This window comes from Natator depressus, chromosome 9 (assembly GCF_965152275.1).
Source record: "Natator depressus isolate rNatDep1 chromosome 9, rNatDep2.hap1, whole genome shotgun sequence".
Lineage (NCBI taxonomy): Eukaryota > Metazoa > Chordata > Testudines > Cheloniidae > Natator > Natator depressus.
Genome location: NC_134242.1, coordinates 89,597,345 through 89,622,423, shown reverse-complemented (window position 1 = coordinate 89,622,423; position 25,079 = coordinate 89,597,345). Strand labels below are relative to the sequence as shown.

At 42.2% G+C, this 25,079-nt stretch overlaps 1 protein-coding gene across 1 annotated transcript in view; it reads right to left on the bottom strand.

Moving 5' to 3' along the window:
* NRK (Nik related kinase) overlaps window positions 1–25,079 on the bottom strand; it is a 122,690-nt gene that overhangs the window by 78,667 nt on the left and 18,944 nt on the right. Inside the window, exon 3 of the mRNA XM_074962591.1 lies at window positions 1,418–1,474. Within this exon, the coding sequence (XP_074818692.1) occupies window positions 1,418–1,474 (57 nt within the window). The remainder of the gene's footprint in view (window positions 1–1,417; window positions 1,475–25,079) is intronic.

Sequence of the window (25,079 nt, the reverse complement as noted above, 5' to 3'; positions counted from 1 at the left end):
CTAAGTTTTAGGCATAGATCATGCCTTAGAGTTTTAAGCGGCCACCCACTGCCATAGTATCTGTACGCTGCCAGCATAGCATAAAACGAATTTAGGCCTTGTCTGCATATGGAGTTATTCTGGAATAACTCTCCAGGAATAGCTATACTGCAATAACTCCATGTGAGGATACTCTTAGGCCTTGTCTGCACTAGAAAAGTTTTGCTAGCATCATGATACTGGTATAGCAATTATAGCAACCCTCCCTTCTCCCCAGCGTAGACTCAGTTTATATCAGCAAAAAAGTGCTTCTGTCGCCATAGTTTACACCCGTTTCCCAAGAGACACAAACTATACTGGCAAAAACACTTTGATGCCTGTATAAATGTGTCTACACTGGGCTCAGTTAGGTTGGTAAAAATCTACACCCATAACTGACATAGTTATGCCAGTATAAGTTTTAACTATAGACCAGGCCTACTATTTCGGAATAAGAATGCCTTTTTCTTTAGTATCTTAATCCACTTTGGAAGTGGATTATGCTAAACCAGAAAAAGGCATTTATACGCAAAAATAAGAGTGTCTATACTATTTATAAGCATTATTATATAGCTATTCTGCTTTAAATGCACATCCTACCTTACTCCGGATTAATTTTCGTGTGTAGAAAGTCTTTTAGTGTAAATGAGAATCAGGCCCATAATACGCAGGAACTGAATTACAGGAAACTCTAGGGGGAAAAGTTTTTTAGCCTTTCATGCTAACATTGTCTTGAGGTGGCAAGTTGCAGTTCTATAAAACCAGCTGCATTGATCAGAGGAGGAACAAAAAAATCAATGCTTAGCAAATTCTGTGACACTGTGTTCTAACTCTGACACCACGTTATAAATGTGAGCAAGGACTGTGCCAATTAAACTGTCTCCTTCTCTCATCTAGCTGATAAAAAAAAAAAAGCAACATTTGCAACTCTAACGTTCTTTCCTGCTTGCTGTCAGAGTGACTACAATGCCCTAGATTTTTGTACTGCACAGAGGAATAGCTGGTGTGTGAGGGGAAAGGATGTGATGAAACACAGCAGGGGCAGCACAGAGCTACAGGAAATCTTCTATTTACTATCTCTGGAAACAGATAATCAACTAGCAATAAGCAGGAAGAAAATTCTTTTCTTCATCATTCTAGACTAGCAAAAATATACAGAACTACTGGCCCTGATTGCTTTGCCCCCATTGTACAAATATGATTGAAAACAAAGAAACTTGCACATACAACCATCCTTAGCACATTAGGAAAAAAAACCCAATTCCCAGCAAGCAGTACTTATGCAAGCAGATCATCTTCTCCAATAAGTTATCTAACTCTGTAGTGATCTGGCTGGTTGTTTTATATGTCCTTTTTGCTTATATCCAGACAACTGTTTTTTCCACAGATGCTCACTCACCTCAGTAACATTCATAACCTTGATTGCGGCTAGTTGTCCTGTCTTAACGTGGCGGCCCTGTGAAAATAAATGACATGCTGTAGGTAAAACAGACATGTATGTAAACCATATGTACAGTATTCACTGACTCATAGAAAAGTAGGGCTGGAAGAGATCTCAAGAGGTCAGCTTGTCCATCCCCTCCCGTTGAGCCAGGATTAAGTATTTTTGCAAGCAAAATAATTCAGCTAATCATTGATACAGTGATTTTGCATAGCAAGATTTTCTTGTTCAGTTGCATTAAGTCAATGAAAATAACATGCATGATGCAAAACCATTAGGGTGAAATTCAGCACGGTACAGGGGGCTAGCATCAGACCTGTGCCCAGCTTAAGTTCTGAGTTTCAAAGGTACATAGTCTTTTGTGCTGGCCCTCTCCAGGAGAGAATTGCACCCTGAATGTAGACAAGGCAAAGAATATGAAACTCCTGTTTTCAGTGTCCAGTGTGGAATCAGTTTGTAGGTCTCAGTACAGCTCCCAGGAAACAGGTGTCTCCAAGACACAAACCAACATTTCTTGGTAATCTCAGCAGAGATGTCAAGGATTCAGTGAGCATAGAGCCCAAATGACCTTTTCGTCCCTCCATGTCAGGGCGGAGACATGTTGGTGAAACGAGTGGGGATGCTGGCACTGCTTCTTCCTGTGTTGTACCCTACGCATGGATAAACAGAGGACTCCAGTTTCCAGAGCTGTCAGTCTGGCAACTTTTCCACAGTCATCAAAGACTACCTTCATACATCCTGCCCCCGACCCCTCCGAAGGTTCTATATTGTGAAATAAGCCTCTAGAACTCAGGGTCAGGTATCAACTTGAAAAGCATGTGGAGGTTTTGCACTTATGGACTAATGCTCTCTGCTAATATGGAAGAACTCGTCTGAGTTTTGTAATGCACACTGAGACTGTCTAACTATGCAACGCTGAGACCTAGAAATTGAGACAAGCAACAGCCTTACTTTAAAATGCACCTTTTACACTTCTCTGTTCATCAAGATGTCTAGGCCACATTGCTTGGAAGAGGTATGCAATGGAGAGTACAGTATATTACCATGCTAACCAGCACTAATCTCGTAGTTGAAGATTGCATCAAATTACATGGGTCGACATCATATAGGTTAAACATTCCAATTATGTTTCCCTTGGGCCAGATTTTCAGAAATAGCCTTCAGCTTTTTGAGTGCAATTTCTCTCCTGCAAATAATTGTCTACAATTCTGTACCCACAATTAACTGCAGAGGGTAAACCATAGGAAATCAGGTATTCCAACATGAAATGGTATGATTTGTGGACACAGTGACTTGCAGCTGCAATTTTACACTTGTAAAATTAGAAGCTGAGTTGATCTTTTTAAAAAAATCAGACCCTATATGTTCAAAATTCCATATGAGAATTATTTTGGGGACTAAGCAATTTTGCATCAAGAAAAATGATTCTTTAATATCAGGCAGTATGTCAGAGTCCTGTTCTCCTTTGTAAAAGATAAACCATGCTGAATTTTTGTATATTTATGAGTGCTCTCTTTTTGTGGGCACACTTGTGGGCCTGCAAAGCTTTTTCTCATAACAAAGAAATCCTATAATTCTAGTTTAATCACAGAATTTAGGAGGAAGATAAATGAGACACACCCAAAACATATGCATGACACATACATCAGTGTGTCTGACTACAGATCCTCTAGTGATGAGTGCTACTCCAGACAGATGCCTGCCTTTGGTCACTGTCCATTTCAGCTGACGTCAATCATAGTCAGTAAGCTTCCTTTTAGCAGCCACAGTTCCTTTGTTGGAGGCCATTGTTTGCAAATGTTTCCAGGCATTGAATGTCTTGGCAATACAGGGAGACGACCCACCACAAAGTACAGTAATGCTAGACATGCTGGCACCCCGATTTAACCCCAAAGCCCGTCTGGAATTAAACATGCTGATAAATTCAGGTCTTTAGCCACTGTACCTAGCAGGCAGCTGACCTCTCTAGGTGATAACAGCTTTTAGGGCAGCTGCGTGCATTGCAAAAGGATGACACACTTAGTTTGCCTTTGAGAATTTAGAAGGATTTTCATCGTTGCAGTCTCTCAGATAGATCGAGGATCGAGATGGGGAAAAGAAAAGGGTTTCCTTTTGTTATAAACACAAACCTTTTAGTACCAAGATAGTGTTGCACGGGGTAAAGACAATTCAACAGACTAGACAAGAAGGGAGGACTTGGTGTTTTACTTTGATTTCAGAACATCTGCCCAAATAACTTGTCCCTTTGTATAAAAGATAGCTGTTACTTTACAGCCAGAATTATCTCCACTCCATGCAAACCTGCTGTACTTGCTTACTTTTATCGCTGTGAATCAGAAGTGTCAAATCTGTCTCCACATCAAAAAGAGAGGAGAAAAGCTGAGAGTAAATGAAGAATTTTAAGCCAGCCCTGCAGATTCACTCTTGTTCCCATCCTCTCTGTGAGCCTTATCATGATTTTTTTTGTTTGGATTTGGGGGGGGATAATCTCAGCCCTCACAAAATTCTTAAGAAAAGGTAAACATAAACCCCATGTATCAATTAGTTGGGTTGAATGCAATCATGTAAAATGCTGGAGGGGCAGCATAGAGAGAATGCTTTAACGAGGTTGGAAATATCTTATATGAGACACTAACTGTAATGCTATTTGTGGTGAAATGTGGGTTTGTGGGTGTGATTTGTGGCAGGCTTTCCAAAAATAAATAAGTAATGGGTCTACACCCCAAGTTCCTTAATGTGGCAGGCAAGTGACTCCTTTCATAGCATAGCCTATGCGCATGCTAACCTCTGTAATAAGCCTGACATAGGACGGCATTACACATGTGACAAATACACACTTTCCACATGAGCCTCTGCCACCCGCATCTAGCTATGCACAAACAGGCCTTTCCCACCAAATATGATGGAGCTACTATAAGGTGGGTGCATAACTGGTTAGAAAATCGTTCCCAGAGCATAGTTATCATTGGTTCACAGTCATGCTGGAAGGGCATAACAAGTGGGGTCCAGCAGGGATCAGTTCTGGGTCCGGTTCTGTTCAATATCTTCATCAATGATTTAGATAATGGCATAGAGAGCACACTTATAAAGTTTGTGGACGATATGAAGCTGGGAGGGGATGCAAGTGCTTTGGAAGATAGGATTAAAATTCAAAATGATCTGGACAAACTGGAGAAATGGTCTGAAGTAAACAGGATGAAATTCAATAAGGACAAATGCAAAGTACTTCACTTAGGAAAGTACAATCAGTTGCACACGTACGGCATGGGAAATGACTGCCTAGGAAGGAGTACTGCGGAAAGGGATCTGGGGGTCATAGTGGATCACTAGCTAAATGAGAGTCAACGGTGTAATGCTGTTGTAAAAAAAAGCAAACATTCTGGGATGTATTAGCAGGAGTATTGTAAGCAAGACACGAGAAGTAATTCTTCTGCTCTACTCCACACTGATTAGGACTCAACTGGAGTATTGTGTCCAGTTCTGGGCGCCACATTTCAGGAAAAATGTGGACATACTGGAGAAAGTTCAGAGAAGACCAACAAAAATGATTAAAGGTCTAGAAAACATGACCTAGGAGGGAAGATTGAAAAAAATTGGGTTTGTTTAGTCTTGAGAAGAGAGGACATGATACCAGTTTTCAAGTACATAAAAGATTGTTACAAGGAGGAGGGAGAAAAATTGTTGTTCTTAACCTCTGAGGATAGGACAAGAAGCAATGGGCTTAAATTGCAGCAAGGGCGGTTTAGGTTGGACATTAGGAAAACCTTCCTAACTGTCAGAGTGGTTAAGCACTGAAATAAATTGGCTTGGGAAGTGGTGGAATCTCCATCATTGGGGATTTTTAAGAGTAGGTTGGACAAACACCTGTCAGGGATGGCCTAGATAAGACTTAGTCCTGCCTTGAGTGCAGGGGACTGGATTATATGACCTCTCGAGGTCCCTTCCAGTTCTATGATTCTACGACTAAAGAGACAACATGACAGTCATGACACACTCAACAATAGCTTACACACACAGCCTCAGTCATGGGAGACAAAGGGAACAGCAGAGAGGACACCAGAGTTCTCCCAGATTTTATTCTAAACATCCAACAAGAACGTTAACATCCATTTGGACACTAACCAGAGAGGGGCCCAAGGGAGCTCTCTTCAATGCCTTATCCTATGAATAACAGTCCCTAGGCTGTCAGCATTGGCTGCAAGCCAGAATCCCTGCATGAGTCTTGAACTCAGAACCTCCCAACTAAAAGGATGCTACCACAAGGATGTCTCTTTAAAAAGGTTTTAGGCAAGTCTAACCCTGGTTAAATTCCTTCATGTAGGATTTCACGGACTGTTAGCTCGTGCAGTTTAGCAGTGAGATTACCAGAGGTTGCATGCTAAAGTTGTTTTGTTGTATAGAAAAGGCTACTGGCCTTTCTGCCAGAACAGCAGTGATCATACAAGTAAAATCACTGCTCCCTTGGCTTTTCAGCTGCAGCAAGTTTTTTCTCCTTGCAAGCTTTACAAGTGGTTTTAAACATCTTCAGCCCCACCCTGAAATTCTCACTCAAGCAACCTTCCTGAGCAAAGACCAAGTAAACACGTTGGGGTTTGGCCTTTTTGTGTGTGTGTGTTTTGTTTATCAATAACTTTCAAGGGTTATGCAGAGTGCATGGGAACTCTTGTGCACTGCTACTTCTCTAGCAGCCCCAAAGATCTGTTTTGGTAAGCCTGGCAAAACTGGTATCTATTTTCTAAGAGGTGTTGGTTTTGTTTTTTTGCTTAAAGCCACCCACTGATTGTTTTGACCGTTTCATTGCTGAGTAAGATCAGCCACTATCTTAACAAGCCAGTCATTTAGAGTCAAATCCTGTGCACTTCACTCACGTGAGTAGTCCCATGGTGAGTAAGAGAAGCAGAATTGGTCAGCTAAAAAAGGAAATTGAAAACACCTTCCAGCAGCAGGAAAGGGTTAAAGGGCTTCCTCACCCCACCCCACAAACGGCAGATGCTAAAAGCCTGTTCATTTCTAAAGCTGGTTTCCTGCAGAGCGCTAGAGGGCTTTTAGGTGGCAGTGTCCTGTGTTAGGCTGGTCTATTATCTCATGCTTCGGGCTCAGCAGAATTGGGTTGAAGGTGTTTGTGAGGGAGTGACTCCATGTAGTTAATAAAAGGTTTGTTTAAGTTTCAGTCTTCATCCATGTGCTCAGTTTGTTAGTCTATTATGACAGTTGAGCGGAGAGCGAAATTATCTAGCAGCCCCTCCCTGGGGAATCACTCAGGTTTTCACCTCGAACGCTACATTAAATAATAGCAAACACAGCAATAGCCCAACCATCTAGCGGTGCTCAAACATGATGATTTTTCTAGTAAAGATCTCTCCAGCATTTTCATGCATCAGGGGCTTAAAGCAATTCTCCCACTGACTTGAACAGGTTTTGGGTCGGGCCCCAGATAGCAAAATTCTTCTGTAATATGTTTCCAAAGAAAGCTTTGTTGCACTTTCCTACTTAACTAGTCACTGTAATAATAGTTTGCAAAACTGAAGTCAGTTTACACATTCCCCTAAATCTACCTACCGCTGATCACAGCTACATTTGTGGAGGCTGCCCTATGCCAGAGATCTGGTTTTTGTGTGTTCCAGCTGTGTATTCACACAGCAGGGCAGAGAATGGGAATAGATTAATCCATGTATTTTTTTCTCGATTAATTTAGCTAAAGAAGCCCTTAATCTGCATCCCCTAGCGGGTGTCAGACACATTGTACATGCATATGGAGAACTTCAGTAGTTAGTGGTCAGGCTATGAGCTAGACAAGGTGCTTTGAAGCAATTTCATGGATTTACAATGAGATTTGTTTGGTTAAAACAATTACTGCAAATGCTGCTCCATATCAGGGGCAAGGCAATGGTTTTGCTATGTGGACCATGCAGCAATTACAGGTGGAGGCCCCGATTCTCAATTATATTCGAGCTGTGCTTGCAGGGCAGGGATGGACACTCACAGCCATCTGGCCCCAGCAGAAGTCCTGATCTAACTTATGCTGGTAGTGTATGGTCCCTTATACCAGTGTATCAGTGGAGCTCAGCTTTGCCACACACAATCCCAACATGCCCCTTTACACATCCTGTGCCAGGGTTGGGGGTGGGGGGCAGCTGGTGCAGAAGGTGGCTACTCTGCTTCCTCCAGCTCTACACAAATGGAGAGTCCCTCTGCACATGGACATCTCCACCTGGTTTGGAACAGAGAATCTGAGCCAAGGGCTCTAGGCTGCAAGTGTCTCATGACTGATTCTGGCTTCCACCTTCTCTTTCTCTCTCTCACTGATGATTTACTTTGGCTCAAGTCAGCCCCTTGTAGCTCCTGTCCCACATGTCCTTCTTGGCACCAAGCGCTCAGTTGCTTCCCCTTGTTTCTGGGCCCATCCGCTCCATCTGCCCCAGCTAAACTGAGGCTGTTATTGCTGGTGAACTTAAACAAGCAGATTCCCTCTTCAAAACCCACATCTGAGCTTTGAAGCTTGTGCCCTTGTCTCTGTGTGTGGCCCCATGGCTCCCAGCAAGTGGCCAACACAGCCTTGTGTGTCCTACAGAATGGGACTCACCCCTCTCCCTCTAGCCTGGTAGCTGCAGGAAAGCATGTGAGCGAGTATGCGCTCTACGGGATAGGGAACAGACCCGGAGTCAGGAGACCCATGGGTTAGTCCAGGCTCTGCGAGTGACCTTGGGCAAGTCATTCACTCCTCTGTTTCCTCGTGTATTTTCGGTATTGCGATGGTAAGTTCTTCGGGACTGACTGTTAGGGTGCCCCGATCTCTGCTGGGGTCTCTAGGCACTACAAGTGAACAGCAATAGGGCACAGTGTGTGTATTTGGGGGCTGCTTGGGTCAAGGCGATGAGCTGCGTCCCACTGACCAGCCTTGCTTTCCCAGGCAGGCAGTTCAGGCCTCCCTGCTTTTGCCTGGTACCAGAGAAGGGGAGGCTGAGGGACAGCCCACTGCAGCGCGCCTTAAGCCTCACTGCTGAGGGGAGCGGGGGGGAGAGTGGTGGAGGGAAACTGTTTAAACGGGACAGGAATAATTGCCAAGAAACAAGCTGTTAGGAGTTTATAGCTAGCTTTTGTTAGTTAATGGTCTGAGGCAGAGCTCAGGGTGGTTAATGCACTAAAAACAAGCATCAAGTTGCAGTTTTGAACAATTTCTCAAGGAATACACCATTATAAACCATAACAAATGATTTACAACAGTAGCTGTGACAGCCGGGTTGGAAAAATCCATCCCTCTTTGGCAGTTAATTACAAGACTTCCCTCCCCCCATAAGGAACTCAGGACACTCCTTGATGGATTTGTAATTCTAATTATGCCCCAGCCCTTTTTGTTTTAATCATGCAATCAGAGGTATTGCTGGGGAAAGCCCACTTTGGCTGACACTATAAACTCTCTGTGGCAGCTCTCTCACAGCCTTGCCTGTTTGTCATATGTTGATTACGTAAATCAAACTGCGTGTTCCCCTGAGGAATTTTTCCATCCTTTGAGGTGGCAAGAGTTCCTCAGGCTTGTGAACACAAGCTTTATTCCACTTCAGTTCTAGGATGCCCCTCAGTTCCATTTGTCATCTGCAAAGCTTCTTCCTTCTAAAAAAGAACAGGAGTACTTGTGGCACCTTAGAGACTAACAAATTTATTAGGGCATAAGCTTTCATGGGCTACAGCCCACTTCATCGGATGCATAGAATGGAACATATAGTAAGAAGATATATATATATACACACACATACAGAGAAGGTGGAAGTTGCCATACAAACTGTGAGAGGCTAATTAATTAAGATGAGTTATTATCATCAGGAGAAAAAAAACTTTTGTAGTGATAATCAAGATGGCCCATTTAGACAGTTGACAAGAAGGTGTGAGGATACTTAACTTAAGGAAATCGATTCAATGTGTAATGACCCAGCCACTCCCAGTCTCTATTCAAACCCAAGTTAATGGTATCTAGTTTGCATACTAATTCAAGCTCAGCAGTTTCTCCTTGGAGTCTGTTTTTGAAGCTTTTCTGTTGCAAAATTGCCACCCTTAAGTCTTTTACTGAGTGACCAGAGAGGTTGAAATGTTCTCCTACCGGTTTTTGAATGTTATGATTCCTGATGTCAGATTTGTGCCCATTTATTCTTTTGTGTAGAGACTGTCTGGTTTGGCCAATGTACATGGCAGAGGGGCATTGCTGGCACATGATGGCATATATCACATTGGTAGATGTGCAGGAGAACGAGCCCCTGATGGCATGGCTAATGTGATTAGGTCCTATGATGGTGTCACTTGAATAAATATGTGGACAGAGTTTGCATCAGGCTTTGTTGCAAGGATAGTGTTATGAGCTGGGTAAAACCTTGTTATGGGCTGTGTTAAAACCTTGTTCAAACTGATGGGTGAACACATCCTTCACTTAACATAGTTGTAAGAGACGGTTAAGGGCCACACCTAAAACAAGTTAGTCTCTAAGGTGCCACAAAGACTCCTCGTTATTTTTGCTGATACATGCAGGGTCCCATAGCTCAGGTTCCAGCCCAAGCCCAAACGTCTACACCGCGGTTTTACAGCCCCACAGCTCAAGCCCCACGAGCCCAAATCAGCTGACATGGGCTATCTGTGGGTGTTTAATTGCAGTGCTAGACCCTGCCCAGAAACGAGCACCATGTGGGCAGGGGGTTCCATTGGGTATTGTGACCAGGTATGTGTGCATGCACAGGGGTGCGAGAGAGAACACACAGAAATGGAGAACAGACAGAACAGAGAAACAGAGGCAGAGGCAAAAAGCAAAGAAGCCGTGCAGTACCCTGGGAGCACAGTGTGACCCAGGAAAAGCTAGAGAGAAAGCTTTGGGGTCTGCTGCCTAAAAGGGCTTGCGGCTGCAAGCTAAGAAACTGCTTCTTTTGTTCTTGGTTCCTTCTGCATCCAGAGACACAGGATTTTGTACATCCATGTAAACAAACAAGAGTGCATCAAGAATACCAGAATCCATCAATTTCTACTTCCAACTGGAACATTCCCAGGGCTCCAAAATTTGACTAGCTGCTTGGGTCAAAAAGGGGCCACAGTAGCAGCACGTTAGTTAAGAGGAGAGGTTAGAGTATGTCTCTTTTTCCATTAGTTAGAATGCAATAAAAATCCTGGGGTGTGCATGTCACCTTTTCAGAGCAAATGACTAGAACAAACAGATGTGGGAGGAAATAGACAATTTTATACCCATATTGCAATTGATTATACCATGATCCACATGAACTGTAAAAACCAAGAGGCACTCAGCCACCAGAAGAAGCTTTTGTGTCCAGCTCTTTTTACCCTTACAGTTTCTATTTCCTCCCATTGTCCAGTGGAAATGCAAAGTGTATGCTTTGCTTAATGTTCATCTGTGTTTGACTGCAGGCCAGTGGGAAAAGAAAACCAGACAAAAAGAACGAACTGAAGCCTTTTCGCAAACACAGATTTGAATATCCAAATTTTTGCAATATTAGTATGATCACCAGATTACTGTCCCCATGCAAAATGTGAATGCAAAATATGAATTTGACTTTGAGGTCCCTTCCCGCCCTTCATTTCTATGATTCTATGAAACAGCTAGGATTCAGGACAAAGAAAATACTTCTTTCTAGGCTTTAGGAGTATTGGCTTCTCTTTGCGCCCATCGATGTTAATGGGATTTGTACCATTAACTTCAATGGAAGTAGAATTAGGCCAAACACTACACCCTGTTGAAAATCCCACCCTAGACATACAATGAAGGAAGGTCTTTTACTTTGAAAATTAGGCCCAAGCAGTCATTATTGCTAACGTTCTAAAAAAATGTACCCATTGATTATGCTTGAGAAGTCAATGCGAAATGAGGTAGCTAGCAATGATGGCTACCGATAAAAATTTTAGTTCAACCCACTGCTGCCCAAGTGGTTGTTATGGGGCGTTTAGAAAGTGTCCTTTTGCCCTCCCCTGTGGCTACCTAGCTATGCAGTGAAATGCCCCGAGGTCCTGATGCTCGTTGGAGCCCCCTACTGGAATGTCGGCTACATGACAGCTGTGGGAGCACACTGTGAAAGACATGTAGAATGAGGACAAAGGCCATTTGAACAAGCAGTAGCCCTTTGTGGCAAATGGAGGGCAACAGAAAGCGGCAGCGCATTCGACTACCTACAGGTAATGAGGCTTAACTCAGGGAATGCCACTCTGCTGGGTGCACTTGTGGTCTATGTGGACCGCAGAGACCTCGGGGCACACGATTAGGGCAGCACAGGGGCAGCGACGCTCAGTGAAGGCCAGACCCAAGTCCACTGAGGTCAGTGGAAAGGCTCCCGCTGACTTTAAAGAAGCTGGCTCAGGCTTTGAGTGCTTCACATCCAAGTGTCCTGAAGGAAATCCAAAGGAAGTCTTCCTAATTGTTTAACCAGGAAGACTAAGGCTTCTTTGAAACACTGGCTGTCCCCAATTCAGAAAAACACACAGGTGTTTAACATGTGCTTAAGTGCCATTACTTCAAGGGGATATAAGCATGTGCTGAAAACAGAGCAAGTACTTAGGCACTCTTCCTGAATGGGAGCCATTATTCGGATCGAGAGAAAAAAGAGGTTCCATGCCTAGGTATAGACAGACACAGAGCAGAGCCCGAGTGAGCAGAAGGAGACGTGTGAAAAGGCAGGCTGCTCAGTTATTCCCTTTCCTCACATTTTATTTATTGGGACGTAAAACCTGATTTCTTTAGGCTTAAATTTCAGTATTTACATAAATAACGGTTTAAACAGTCTTACCATTCATCTTGGGTTTAAACATTTGTCACACCTCTTAACATCTGCTGAAACACATTGTAGGGTTTCCAACCTCAGAAACGCCATTATATAAGGATACTGCTATCTTTCCATGCCAAAAAGCGGTGATTTCACAAACACAGGAGGCTTTATTTGCCTCCAAGATTTTCTGACTCTGTGGGTGCCTGCTGGCAGAAGGTCTGCAGGCTTCCATGAGTCAGCAGCAGTGCTGGAATTTAACTGCCAGAAAGAACTGGGTGGGAAGGAATAGGGGGCCACTTTCTGACCAGGGCTCGCTCTCAAACTACAAGGGCTCAGACCTCAAAGGCCCTGGCATAAGGCCAAAGCTCCTCAGCACCTGTGGAATCCGATGGTGATTTATGAAACCAAAGTTCTGTGGCACAGAGAAAATATTCATACTAAAAAATAAACAGTTTAGGAAAAACTCAGGCTTTGGAAGTTTCTCTTCTCATTTTACAGGATGAAGCCCGTACAGAGAGACTTAAAGTGGGGTGAGGTAGAAAAGTATGTCTCCACGCCAATGAATTCTCTTCCCCGACCTTAGCAGTCTTTATCCAGCTTCAGAAACATAATGGACTAACTAATGCGTACACGCATCACAATGCTCTTCTAGATTAAATCAGAACTGTTTGACTGTGTGTCATAGGCCCTGTACTACTGACAGGAAGTGAAGATTTTCCTTTAGCTCAGGGGAAGGGGTCTGGGGTTTTGGAGCAGAAGAATCTGAGTTTTATGCCCACCTTCACCACAGAGCTCTGAGTTGAGCAGATCAGTGACAACCATGAAGTTAAAAAATATATCTGTGAATAATGTTGCCTTCCCTCATACTAATAAAACTTTTAATACGATCAGACACACAAATGTGCTCTGTTTGTGTGTGTGCACTCGCGCATGCTCCCTCTCAAGTAATTTTGCCACTGACTTTTCTAAGAGCGTGATCAGGTCCCTGGTTCTTGTGTGTATTGTAAATTCTGTTGTTTATTTGAATTTTCTGTTGTATACAATTCAGAATGGACAAGGGACAATCTCAGGTTAAAACCACATCATGTTTTTTTAGAAATATCCTTATCCATATAACTAATAGGACTGGAATTTCAAAAGAACCTAATGGTATGCATACACTGCAATGTAAGCCCAGGGTTAGTAGAACTTGAGTTAGCAGACCCTGGGTTTATTAACATTTGTAACCCCAAGTTAGGAATTGTTGTTCCAATCTAGGGCTCCAGCCCCTACGCTGCATTATACAGGCCCAAGTCCAACCACTCATATCCCAAACTACCCTCCCAAAATATGGCTGCTCTAGCCCTTTGTTTGTGGTGCAGTGTGGGAAAACTCAACTGTCCACCAAACTTGACTGTCCAGAGGAGACAGAAAGTCGGACCGTGGAATTGTGGTATACAGAGTGGGACAAACAACAAAAATCTTCCTGACAACCATTTGATGGATCTGGTTCATGGTCCTGTACGTCTCCTTCCAGTGGCTAACTTGCTGACAAATAGCCTCATGCAAACCTTTCCTCCTGAGGAAATCCTGGCCCCAATGAAGTCAGTGGGAGTTTTTTCCAGGATGTCACCCCACAAACTCAGTGGCATCCACCCTAAGTCATCAGAGTTGGCCATGAAGCTGGTTCAGAAAAGGGACAAACTTCTTGCACAAAATTTTGCACAAAATTTGTCCCATTTTTCCATTGAAAATTTAAAAAACTCGACAGTTTCTCAGCCAGCTCTAGCTGACTATCATCTATAAAAAGAAGAAGGATCTGATGGCCACAATTTGAGTTTGTGAGATGAGTACTGCAAAACGTTGGTCTTCTGACTGGGCTCTGCAGGAGATAATCTATAAGGCACTGTTCCTGCAATGAACATTGCACGAGCAGACCCCTGTGCCCGCACATCTGTTGACCAAAGGGTCCCCATGCCCACTGTCTACAGCATTACATGTTTTGAAGAATTGGGTTTTCCAAAATTAATCAACTGATTTCTTATGTGACACCCGACACATTTATTTGGATTATCACTTTTTTCCCGGAAAAGACAAATCAGTTTATTTAATTTACTTTTTTTCTATTATGCTTTGAAACACTGCCTCAAAGTTTATTTTTCATAAATAAAATTCTAAATTGAGTAGAGTCTGTTATTTTGTCCAAACTAATCTAATGTTTCATGTGACAGATGTCTATTTGGCAAAATTTCTCTCTTCAAGTAAGCTACAGGTCAGACTTATTCTAATAATTCCCTGCATGCCCACTTTTTGCATTTATTTTAGGGACTGAAGTCAATCAGCGTCCAGAGAGTAATTAACTAGATGAACAGAGAACTCTTGGGAAAAAATATTGTATAACAATTGCAAACAATTGCTAAATACAGTACCGTTGAAGAACTGCAGACCCTACAGCTAGACCGGAGCCGCAGTTACTGGCAACTTTAAAACAGCAAGATTTAACTTTACTTGATGAATTAATCAAAGAAGGGGCTACCAGTTTCTAGGAGTAAACAGTGAATTGCTTTACCAGATTTTAAAGCTCTGAACTATTTTCGTCTTTCAACGCTGTTATCCTCCCAGACTCATTTTGTTCAATGTCAAAGGAGTTGTTTATGAATTGCATGCATTCCTACCTGTAACAAGTGTGAACAGTTAGCTCCTACAAAGACTTCATCAATATCGTGTAGTTGGCCCTACAAGGCTGGTATACAATCCATTTTCTGTCACTCCTCTTCAGTACATCCTGTCTATTGACACTTACCTTTCTTCCGAGTTGCTAGACTCTTCTTGCTCTCCTAGCCATGTTCAGTGGTCCTGGAATTGTGATATCATGGGTGCATTCCTGCAAAGGGATCCCCCTCTGTGGACTCTTACACCCATTTGAAGTACCCTGGGAGTAAAGGTCCATGCAAATGGATCTCTTTGCAAGACTTCAGCCATGGTTTGGAGTAAGAGCTCATAGAAGTGAACTTCTTCTGTCACAAAATCCTGTCACCATTGTTCTCTGTCAACCTTTTATGTTAAATTTCTGCTGACGTGGGATCCACTAACAGATAATGGACCACACTGTTGTCTAAGTAGAAGATTTTACAATACTTTCAAGATCATGATGTCCCACCTCTGGCGAAATGCCTAGAAGAAATCAGTCTGTCAATATGGCTGGAGGTGAGGAGCAGAAGCGACTAAGTGGCACTTTTTTACCTATTTACAACCATTTTTTAAAATTACAAAAGTACATTGGCTACCTCTGTATGTATTTGATTGTATCCCTCTCCCCGCTGACCTTGATATTTCACAGTAAGCTTTTCAGAGCAGGGGCTGCATCTCTGGGTATGGTTCACTGGGAGCTACAAACGTAATTCCCAGTTCAGGTAGACATACATGCGCTAGCTCCAATCGAGCTAGTGTGCTAAAAACAGAAGTGTGGCAGCTCGGGCATGCATGGCAGCTCGTGCCAGCCCAATTACGCACCTAGGACCTCGGACTGGATTGTACTTGGACAACTAGCCCCAGCTGCCACAAACACAGCTCCTTCAGAGCTAGCATGCGTACATCTCCCCAAGCTAGGAATTACAAATCCCAGCTGCAGTTGTAGTAATACCCTCTGTATACATTTATACAGCATCTATTACAATGGGGCCTTGATCCTCACTAGGGCCCCTGTGTACTATGGAACATAAATATATAATAATAAATAAGAAGGAGGAGAAGGAGATTTAAATCTCACCAGACCAGATCATAAGACCGCAGCTCTATTGAATCTGAACCAAAACTCTACCTGTGATTCAACTTGGCCCAATTTTAGTTTTAATAACAATAGGCAAGCCAACCAGCTGCATCACATATCAAAACAGATGGGGGGTTTCTGGGAAAGGAGAGAAGAAATAAACAACTTGAACATTCCAATAGGTCCCTAGCCTGTATTAGAGGCTTAGTGGAAACAAATTCAGAGTAGCAAAGATTTGGGGGATGGCTTAGGGTATAAAATAAGTTTAAAAACTGGCATCATTCTGTTAATACTAATACAATTAAGAGAAGATGTTAACTAGGAGTTTCAAAGCTTAAATAGGCAAGGTAATATCTTTTATTGGACCAATTTTTGTTGCAGAGAAAGACTAGCTTTCAATCTTACACACAGCTCTTCTTCAGGTCTCTGTTGTACTATTTCCCATGCAAGTAAATCTCCATTGTAAAAAAAAAAAGTATGTTGGGACAGCTCAAATTTTACAATATTGCCAACCACAAACATTCAAAAATCCTGAGTCAGACCCCTCAAAATCATGAGACTGGCTAAGAAACGATAAGATTGATTTTAAAGATAATATTTTGAGTGCTTTTTATTTCCCTTACGGTTTAGGGTTCTTGGGTCAGGTTTTCAAGCTTTTGTCTACCACCATCAGGACTAGATGCTTACTTTGTTTTTCCACATGAAAGCTGAGATTCCCATGACTCCAGCAGCTCAGGCTTTAAGAAAGACATCAAATATATTGAGACTCATGATAAAACCATGGGAACTGGGAACTCTGCTTTAATACAAATAGATTTTTGCAACACAGGGGAAGAATACAATTGTCCCCCGTTAGGCTGGTGGAGACAAAGTACTTTTGGATAAGTGGGAGTTTAAATTAAATCATTGTTCCCTATACAGTCTGAATCTTATTTACACTGAGGCCGATCTGTTCTAGCAAGCAGCAGTAACACTGTTAGAGTGGTGTAGGGCAAAGCAGTCTCAGGATAAATGAGATTCAGGCCCAGCCTGTATAGCTTTGCATCTATACAAAAATAGGTATATATTAAAGTGTTATGGAAACCAAATGGCTAACAGGAGCCTGCTGCTAGATACAGGCTAGAAGGAAGTTATGATGGTTACTAAACAAAACATTGAAGCTGAGCCCTAGGGCCTGATTCTCCAGTGCCTTGCCCCTTTGGTAGCCATTTACTGTTGTAGCCAAAGAGAGTACAAGGTGGGTGTAAAGCACTATCATTTAGACCTGGTAGCATTTCACACCCAGGTGTAAGCGACAACACCAGTTGCCGGACACTGAAGAATCAGGGTCCAAATGTTTATTTTCAAAGGTCTGGTCTACACCCAGAATCGCCCCAGTTTAAGTAGAAGTCTGTTTTTAACCCAGTTTTATTAGGAGTGCACATGCTGAATGGGATTCAAACCTGGCTTGTATCAGTTCTGCTTGTGTCAATATTAGCTCGCCCAACTACTCTGGGTGGGATTTTCAAAAGTGCTCTTCTTTGGCCTGACTCCACTCCTGGAGTTGTACCAGCAACTTCAATAAGAGCAGAGTTAGGCTAATGCCAAGAACTTTTGAAAAATCAACCCTTTATTTCTATGCTACCAAATCATTAAATAAACTGGTATAGCAGGCTGGCAGTTACTTGCTTTACCACTGAATAACAGGGCTTCCGATGGGTGGAAGCCCCAGATTCATCTATCTTCTGCTCCAATTAGAAGGGAGCCTTATCAATAATCATGTCAGTAAACTCTGGCCACAATTAGGGCTGGGCGCAGCCGGTGGTTTGGCCTTCACAGCAGCCAGATGTGAGAACGTGGTTCTGTGTCAAAGCGACAGCTTTTCCACCTGCTAAAACTTCCTTTTGTTTTTGCCAAGCAGCAAGGTGAGAATCATTTTCTTTTCTGCCAAACCTTCAAAAGACACACACACACACACACACACACACACACACACACGCTCTACTTGTGCACTGGCACCATCAAGCCAAGTAAATCATTCTAGAGTGAGTGGCCAGGATCTCAGCTGATGTAAATGGTGCAGCCTCACTGAAGTCAATGAAACTGTGTCCATTTACACCAGCTCAGGTTCTGGCCTAAGCTCTTTGGAACTTTCAATTATCCTCACATGTTTTAACTTTTTTTAAACTTGTTTTCTCCTTTTAATTAATTTTTTTAGTGCTCATAAAAGGCACCAATAAGCGGAGGTTTCCCTAGACAACAGGCTCTGTGTAAATAGTGGCAGTTAAAGCTTTGTTTACCCTGCCCGTTATGAATTATTTTTCTTGTTTGTAATCTAGCATCTAGAGGCCTCAATCAAGATTGGTGTCATTGTGCTAGGCATCGTATAGACACACGTTAAGAGATAATCCCCACCCTTAAGAGTTTATAATCTAACCGATAAAGGGTGGGAGACCATACTGAGGCAGAGAAACCTGGCCACAGTTTATTATTTGCATTGCTATCAAACTAAGAGTCCCATTGTGCCAGGCACAGTCCAAACAAATCCAAAAAAGGCAAGCTCTTTGGGCCAGGAACTAGGTCTGACCACCACCGACGCACTCACTTTCAGCCACAAGTGCAGATGAGCCAAACCCGGAACCTCGCCTCCACTGTAGTTTTAAAGGGCCATTTGGGATGAGAATTCCATGAAGACTCAACAGCCCGATGTGCACACACATGCTTCTGAGCTGGCTGAAGACACCAAAGATCAAATCATGCATCTTAGATATTTGATCCTTTCTAAAATGGATTCCCTTTGCCAAGGCTCTGGAGGAATGTAACAATACAGCATAGGCAACAACTGATTGACCCATGTCACCTAAAAGAAACTCCACAAGATCAGTAAATCCCACTATCTTCCTTCTGAAGGGAAATCCCAATAGAGGAAATTTACACTGACGGCCAACATGCATACGTCTTGACAGGCCAATGTAGGGATCAAATTCCAGAGGCAAGGCCCTACCTCTAGCCCCACAAAATTCAGCCCCAGGGACTCTTACCAAAAACACCCCTGGTGATCTTGATTGGCACACAGAAGTCTCTAAGGTAATCATGACCCAAGCCACAGGTGGCTCAATAGATCAAAATCAGCACCTGGAAGCCACCTGGCAAGCTGGTGTAGACTTTGGAGAACAAGTGTAATCAGCTCTTTGCTTCTATAAAATCTGAATAAGCAGGCTGACCACACATCCAGTTGTGTGTTCTGACTCCTAATAAATCATACTGTTACTGGTTTTTATACAGTGCACAAGGATTAGACGAAAAAAATTAATGGCTTATATAACAAAACACTAGCTTATGAGAGTCATATTACATGCCTGGCACTGAAAGCAGCCAAAAAGAAAAGAAAACCCACTATTGACATATGCGCTTGTAATCTCACAGAGAATAAACTATATTGCAAGTACGGGTAGAATTAACACACAACAGTTCAGACTCCCCATTAAAAACCAACTTTTATGCTCTACAAACTCTAGACTACCTTGGGTGTCACACAGACAATCCCATTTGTTAGGACCCAATCCTGCTCCCACTGAAGTCAAACAAAGTCTTCTTACTGATTTTAGTGAGTGTGGGATAAAGCCCTTTGTGGTGTCAGTCAGCTCACACTGACTCACAGCAAAGCCTGTGAACATTGGACAAGATGCCCATATTTCTAAAATGAAGAACTTGTCTTGTGTTGCCCATTAATAAAAATCAAGATTAGAGAGTGTCATGGCTGTAATGTAAACATTGCTGTACCAAGCAAATCCAGAAGCTCAGAAAGCAAAATAGCCTTTCATCTACACTGACTGGGTCAAAGTCTCGTATCCCACACAAAGCTCAGGCTTTGCACAGTGCATCTACTTGGGTGATGGGTGTCTCTGCAAACCATGTGTGTCACTTCTGTTTCACATGGCTCATGTTTTCATTTTCTGCTGACCAAAAAGCCACAAATATGACACAAGTTCTTTTGCAGAAGCTATTATTTTTAAAGGGGTTGCTGGCACTCACATCTGTGCACTGAACAAATGTACAGTACAAAAATGCCTCCAAATAATGTAGAATTTCAATCTGGAAATTCAAACAAACAAACAAACGAACAGTCTTAGGGAATGTCTACACAGCAAAAAAAGGCCTGCTGCATTGACTCTTGGAGCACGGATCAACTGACTTGTGCAGCCAGGCTCAAAATAGCAGGGTAGCTGCTTGGACTTGGGCTGAACTGGGCTCTGAAACCTAGCAAGGAGAGAGGGTCTGAGAGCCCAGGCTCCAGCTGAAGCCCCAACATCTACGCTGCTATTTTTAGCCCCACAACACGAGCCTGGGTAAATTGACTCGGGCTCTGAGACTGCCTGCCACGGGTATTTTTTGCTGTGTAGATGTGCCCTTAGACAGAAATCAGCCAGGACTTTGTCCATACATTTGTCATTACTATTGAAACAGCCTCAAAAATAGACTAAGTGCTTTACAAACATAAAAAGAGAGGTCCACGCCAAGAGGATGTTCAAATCTAAGGACCTGATCACACATGTGAATCTGTGTGGGCAAATCCTCTATACCCTCACGGAGCTCCACTGATTTCAGTTGGCTCCATGTGGGCACAAAGCTCTGTCCATGCGGAGTCATTTGCAGGGTGGGTCCTCTGTACAGAATACAGGTTAGGAAGGAAGATGAAAAGAGATGAAAACAATCATCTTCTCAGCTATATTCTCCAGCTTGTTGGATGGGAGGCCAAAGTTTCCAATCTTTGTTTTGCTACTGCCCCCACTGAAAGAAGTTTGGCTAAGTCTTCTTGATGTTCTCAAGAAAGGAAGGCACAATCAAGAGGTTGGAACTTGACCCACTTCTCTTCTCCATCGTTCCTTCTCCATGTCCAACCCTGTTTATGGAGACAGATGGTGAAATATTGTCTAGTGATTCAGGAACTATCACACTATGTCAAAAAGGAAGATGGACAATGTCCAATACCTAACGTATGGATCAATATTGTCTGCATGGTTCTGCAGGTCAAGTAAAGCACGTATAAACTGCACGTATTGGGGCAAATTCTGGAGGCTGCTACAACAGTCTAAATCTGGAACAACTTCACTGAAATAATGAATTTATAGTCTCAGAGTAGAATTGGTCCCCGGTGCCCTGAGACACAAATATGTGGTAATCCCATATCTGATGATATAATTTGGCCAGTGGATGTGAAATGTTTGGAAGGATGCCTTTCCTAATTAATCTTTCATGTTAAGTTGGAAGGGGCAAATACTAAAGACATGTAATTTTCTCCCAGGCTTCTTCATTTATCTTCCAGGTTTGTTACAAGTTACAATCATGGACAATCTGCTTAAATAATATATCTCAGAGTCCATTATCTGAATCAAATGCATATTTATTTTATAATGTTTTCATTATATATTTTAGTAGAATTATTCACAGGTTTAAAGCAAAAAGTCAAAACAAGAGATTTAAGTAGACAAATGTACCGTAGCAGAAATAATTTGTGAATTGTTTATTCCCTATTTTTTTTTAATGCTAGGAAGAATCCATCATAAAATTTAATTCAATAGACCAGAAGGTTCCTTAACTTCAATGGAATAAATTTCTCAAAAGAACACCAGACAAAGTTTTTCTCATCCTTTTTCCTCATCCCAAAAAGTTTGTTTTAATTATCAAAAAGGGACATACAAATATACAAGAAATACTCACTGGAAATATCACAGGAAAAATATGGAAAGCAAACTGAATAATAATAAATAATAGCTAGAGATTGTCAGGAAATGGAATTACGGTTCTGTGGGAAATTCTGATATTTTGAAATGGGCTTTTGTTCTGAATTGTAACAAAGCTGAAATATCGAAGTCTCTCACAGAATAGAAATTCCAAAAAAAATTAATTCAAAAACATTTATTGCAAAACAACATCATCATAAACACTGCATATAATTAAAATGATTATAATATACAAACTGAAGCAGCAAGATGATAAAGTCAAAATGAAACTTTTCGGCATTATTGAAACAAAAAGAGAAAACCGAAATGATTTGTTTTGACGACTTCTGCTGTCAAAAATTTCATCAAAAAATCAACCTGTTTTCACAAAATATTTAGATTTTGATGAAACTGTATGTTCTACAGAAAACTGTTATGTCAAATTTTTTCCAACCAGCTGTAATAATAATGTTTTGTGCTTATCCCGGTTCCTTTTATGCAAGGATGTCAAATAATTTTACGAAGATGGGAAAGATTTATTATCTCCACCTTAATACATGGGATCACAAAGGGCCAGATTTTTAGAAGAGCTCTACTCCCACTTAGGTACCAAAATAAGTGACTAGATTTTCAGAATAACCAGCACATTGGATGATGTGAAATTCTTGCCAGAAACAACATGATGGGAGCTGTTGGGGTGCTTGGTACTTTTGAAAATCTGAACCTTATTTAGGGGCCTACAGGGGAACAGAGCTCTTCTGAAAACCTGGAATTTATAGGTTTAGTGACTGGAATTCAGCAGCAGAGCTAGGAACATTACTCAGATTGCTGCCGTCCCAGTTCCCTATTCTAACCATTAGACAATACTTCCTCATTTTAATCACAAAAATATATTATTTATAGTGCAGTAACTCCTAAGAACCCCAGTCACGGACCAGGACCCCATTTTGCTTTCACTGTACAATATAGCCCAGATTGTCACCTATGTGGGAAAAATCCATATAGGGGACCAGAAAGATCACAAGATTTCCTGCCTAGAGTTTTCTCTGGACCACTCCATTCATCAGACCCAAGAAACTACTGGGGATTAGGAAACGTGACCTTAAAAACTGTTGTTTTTAAAATACTGTGGGATTCTAAGCAGGGTTTAAAATGTGTGGATAGGTTAACAGTGTACGCTTAAAGATTATAAATGCATTTTAAAAACAAAATTAGCTGAAAATCAGTTATTCTTTTGCTTTCTTCCCAAGATCCACATTCAGAGTTCTGTGCAGTCCAAGAAGATGATTACTGGCCAGCAGCTTGGCAACAGCCAAAAACCCAGACATGACAAGTACAATGTTATCACTTACTAGACATTAAAATTTGAAGTGACTTACAGGACATTTCATAACAGCTGGAGAAGCGGCTGACCTGCTCCTTATTTATTGACTGACTGAGGTGTCCAACCAGGGCTGGCAACTAAAAATGGCTTCCAAACTCAATTCCCTTGTAAATCCCACCAAAGGGCAGTGTTAATGATTGCTTTGCCAGCCCAGCCGGCCAGGTAGAGCCTGAAGAGGCAAACAGAGTCCTGTGCTGGTCTGAGAGAGAGAGAGTACTGCCTCCTGCCTGCTTAGAAACTAACATGAGGCACAAGTCTGGGGCAAATTGTGCTCCTTCTCCTGGCTGGGCTGGGCCATAGAACTCTACTGCCCGAGCAACAGTGCCACAAGGCCCCCAAAGCTGAACTAGGGCACTACGAGACACCCAGGAGGCAGGGCCTTGGCTCCTCCCCCAGCCTGCTTAGCCACACCTCCACGGGGCCGTGGAATGTTGGCGGGTGCACTAGCCCGTCTTCCCTCAGCCTCCTCTTAGGCTGTGCAAACGACACCATTATATCTAGGCACTGTGCAGGGGGACGAAGGAGCGCATTAGGGGAAGAAGCTCTCCCCAGCGCAATGGTTATACTCAATTTCATGACATTATTTTTAGTGACATACCTTGTATTGTTGTGGCCAAATAAGTGGCCAATTGTTGCCTCTTTGTCAAGCCCCTCTACCTGCCCCCCCGCCACACAGTGTGTGGTCAGTATGCTGCTGGTCACTCTTACCTTAGGAATACTTAAGGGCTGGTCAATGAACACCAGCTATGGCAGGCAACTGTACTAGTACACAGATGCACTTGAAAGGTGGGAGGAAGGGCTGATTCTCCACTGCCCCGCATCTTGCGCAGTTATTGACACCTGCGCAAAATGGGTGCAAAATGCTGATTTGGAAAAATTTTGCACTCCCGTTGTACTGGGGTAAATGACAACACAGGGCATAAGGCAGCAGAGAACCAGTGTAATTCAAGTGAAGATAACTCAAGTTAACTCCCCAGTGAAGACACAGTCTAAGACTGACTGAGCTGCAGATTGATTTTTCACCTCCTGCATCAACAGAATTATTCTCGACATTTCAATCATTTCCAATCGGGAAAAGCCACAGAAGACTATAAGACTGCTCAGGTGTCAATGATTGTATACCTAGGAGATAGTGGAGATCCCAGGTGTGACAAACAATCTAATTTGGCAGAACCTTTATGATGGGGATAATGAAGGAGACAGTAAGAACCTAGCATGACTCTGAGGCAGACTAATTTGCAGAGGTGGTGAGTACAGCTTTGTGAGTAACTGAGTTTTTTGATTCACTGGCAAGTCCGAAAAATAATAATTAGAACATGGTTTCAGGTTGAATGAAACATTGTTTAGATTTTGAGCTTTTTTTGTTAAACATTTAAAAAATAAAAATATTCGGGGAAAAATTGAAATGTTTCACTTAGGCATTTTCTAAATGAAATGTTTTGATTTCTGAATTCAAAACAATTTTTTGTTTCACAATTTCCTTTAATTTTAAGAGGGTTTTCTTGACCAAAACAATATGGGCAAATGTGACACAGATTTTGTTTGACACAAATCTGCATTTTTCACCAAAAAATAAGTTTGGTCGAAAAATGTTGCCCAGCTCGAGTGCTGAGCACTAGGGGATGTGGGTACTCAGCTTTTTTAAAACCACGCTTTTAAAGTGTACAAGCCAGTTCCTCAGCTTATCTTGGTGTAGCTCAACTGAAGTCAATTGCAAATGTACATGTACTTTTGGACAGCAGATATTATTGTCAAATGAAATGCTCTTTACCTCAGCCTGTACTTGGATATTATCCTTGCTCTAAAATCTGGTAGCAGGACTAAAGTGATGACGAGCTCTTTCGTTGTCTGCCTTCTAGGAAGGATAAGACGTTTGACAGAGGATCAGCGATGCAGCTGAATGTGTTATTTAAACACTTGTATGGACTTGTATAAAAAGATTAAGGAAAGAAATGGAATATTAAAGTACTACAAGAAAACAGGGGGGAGACAGTGTCTGTTGTTGAGAATTCTGTCTGCATTTACTACCAGTTCTCTG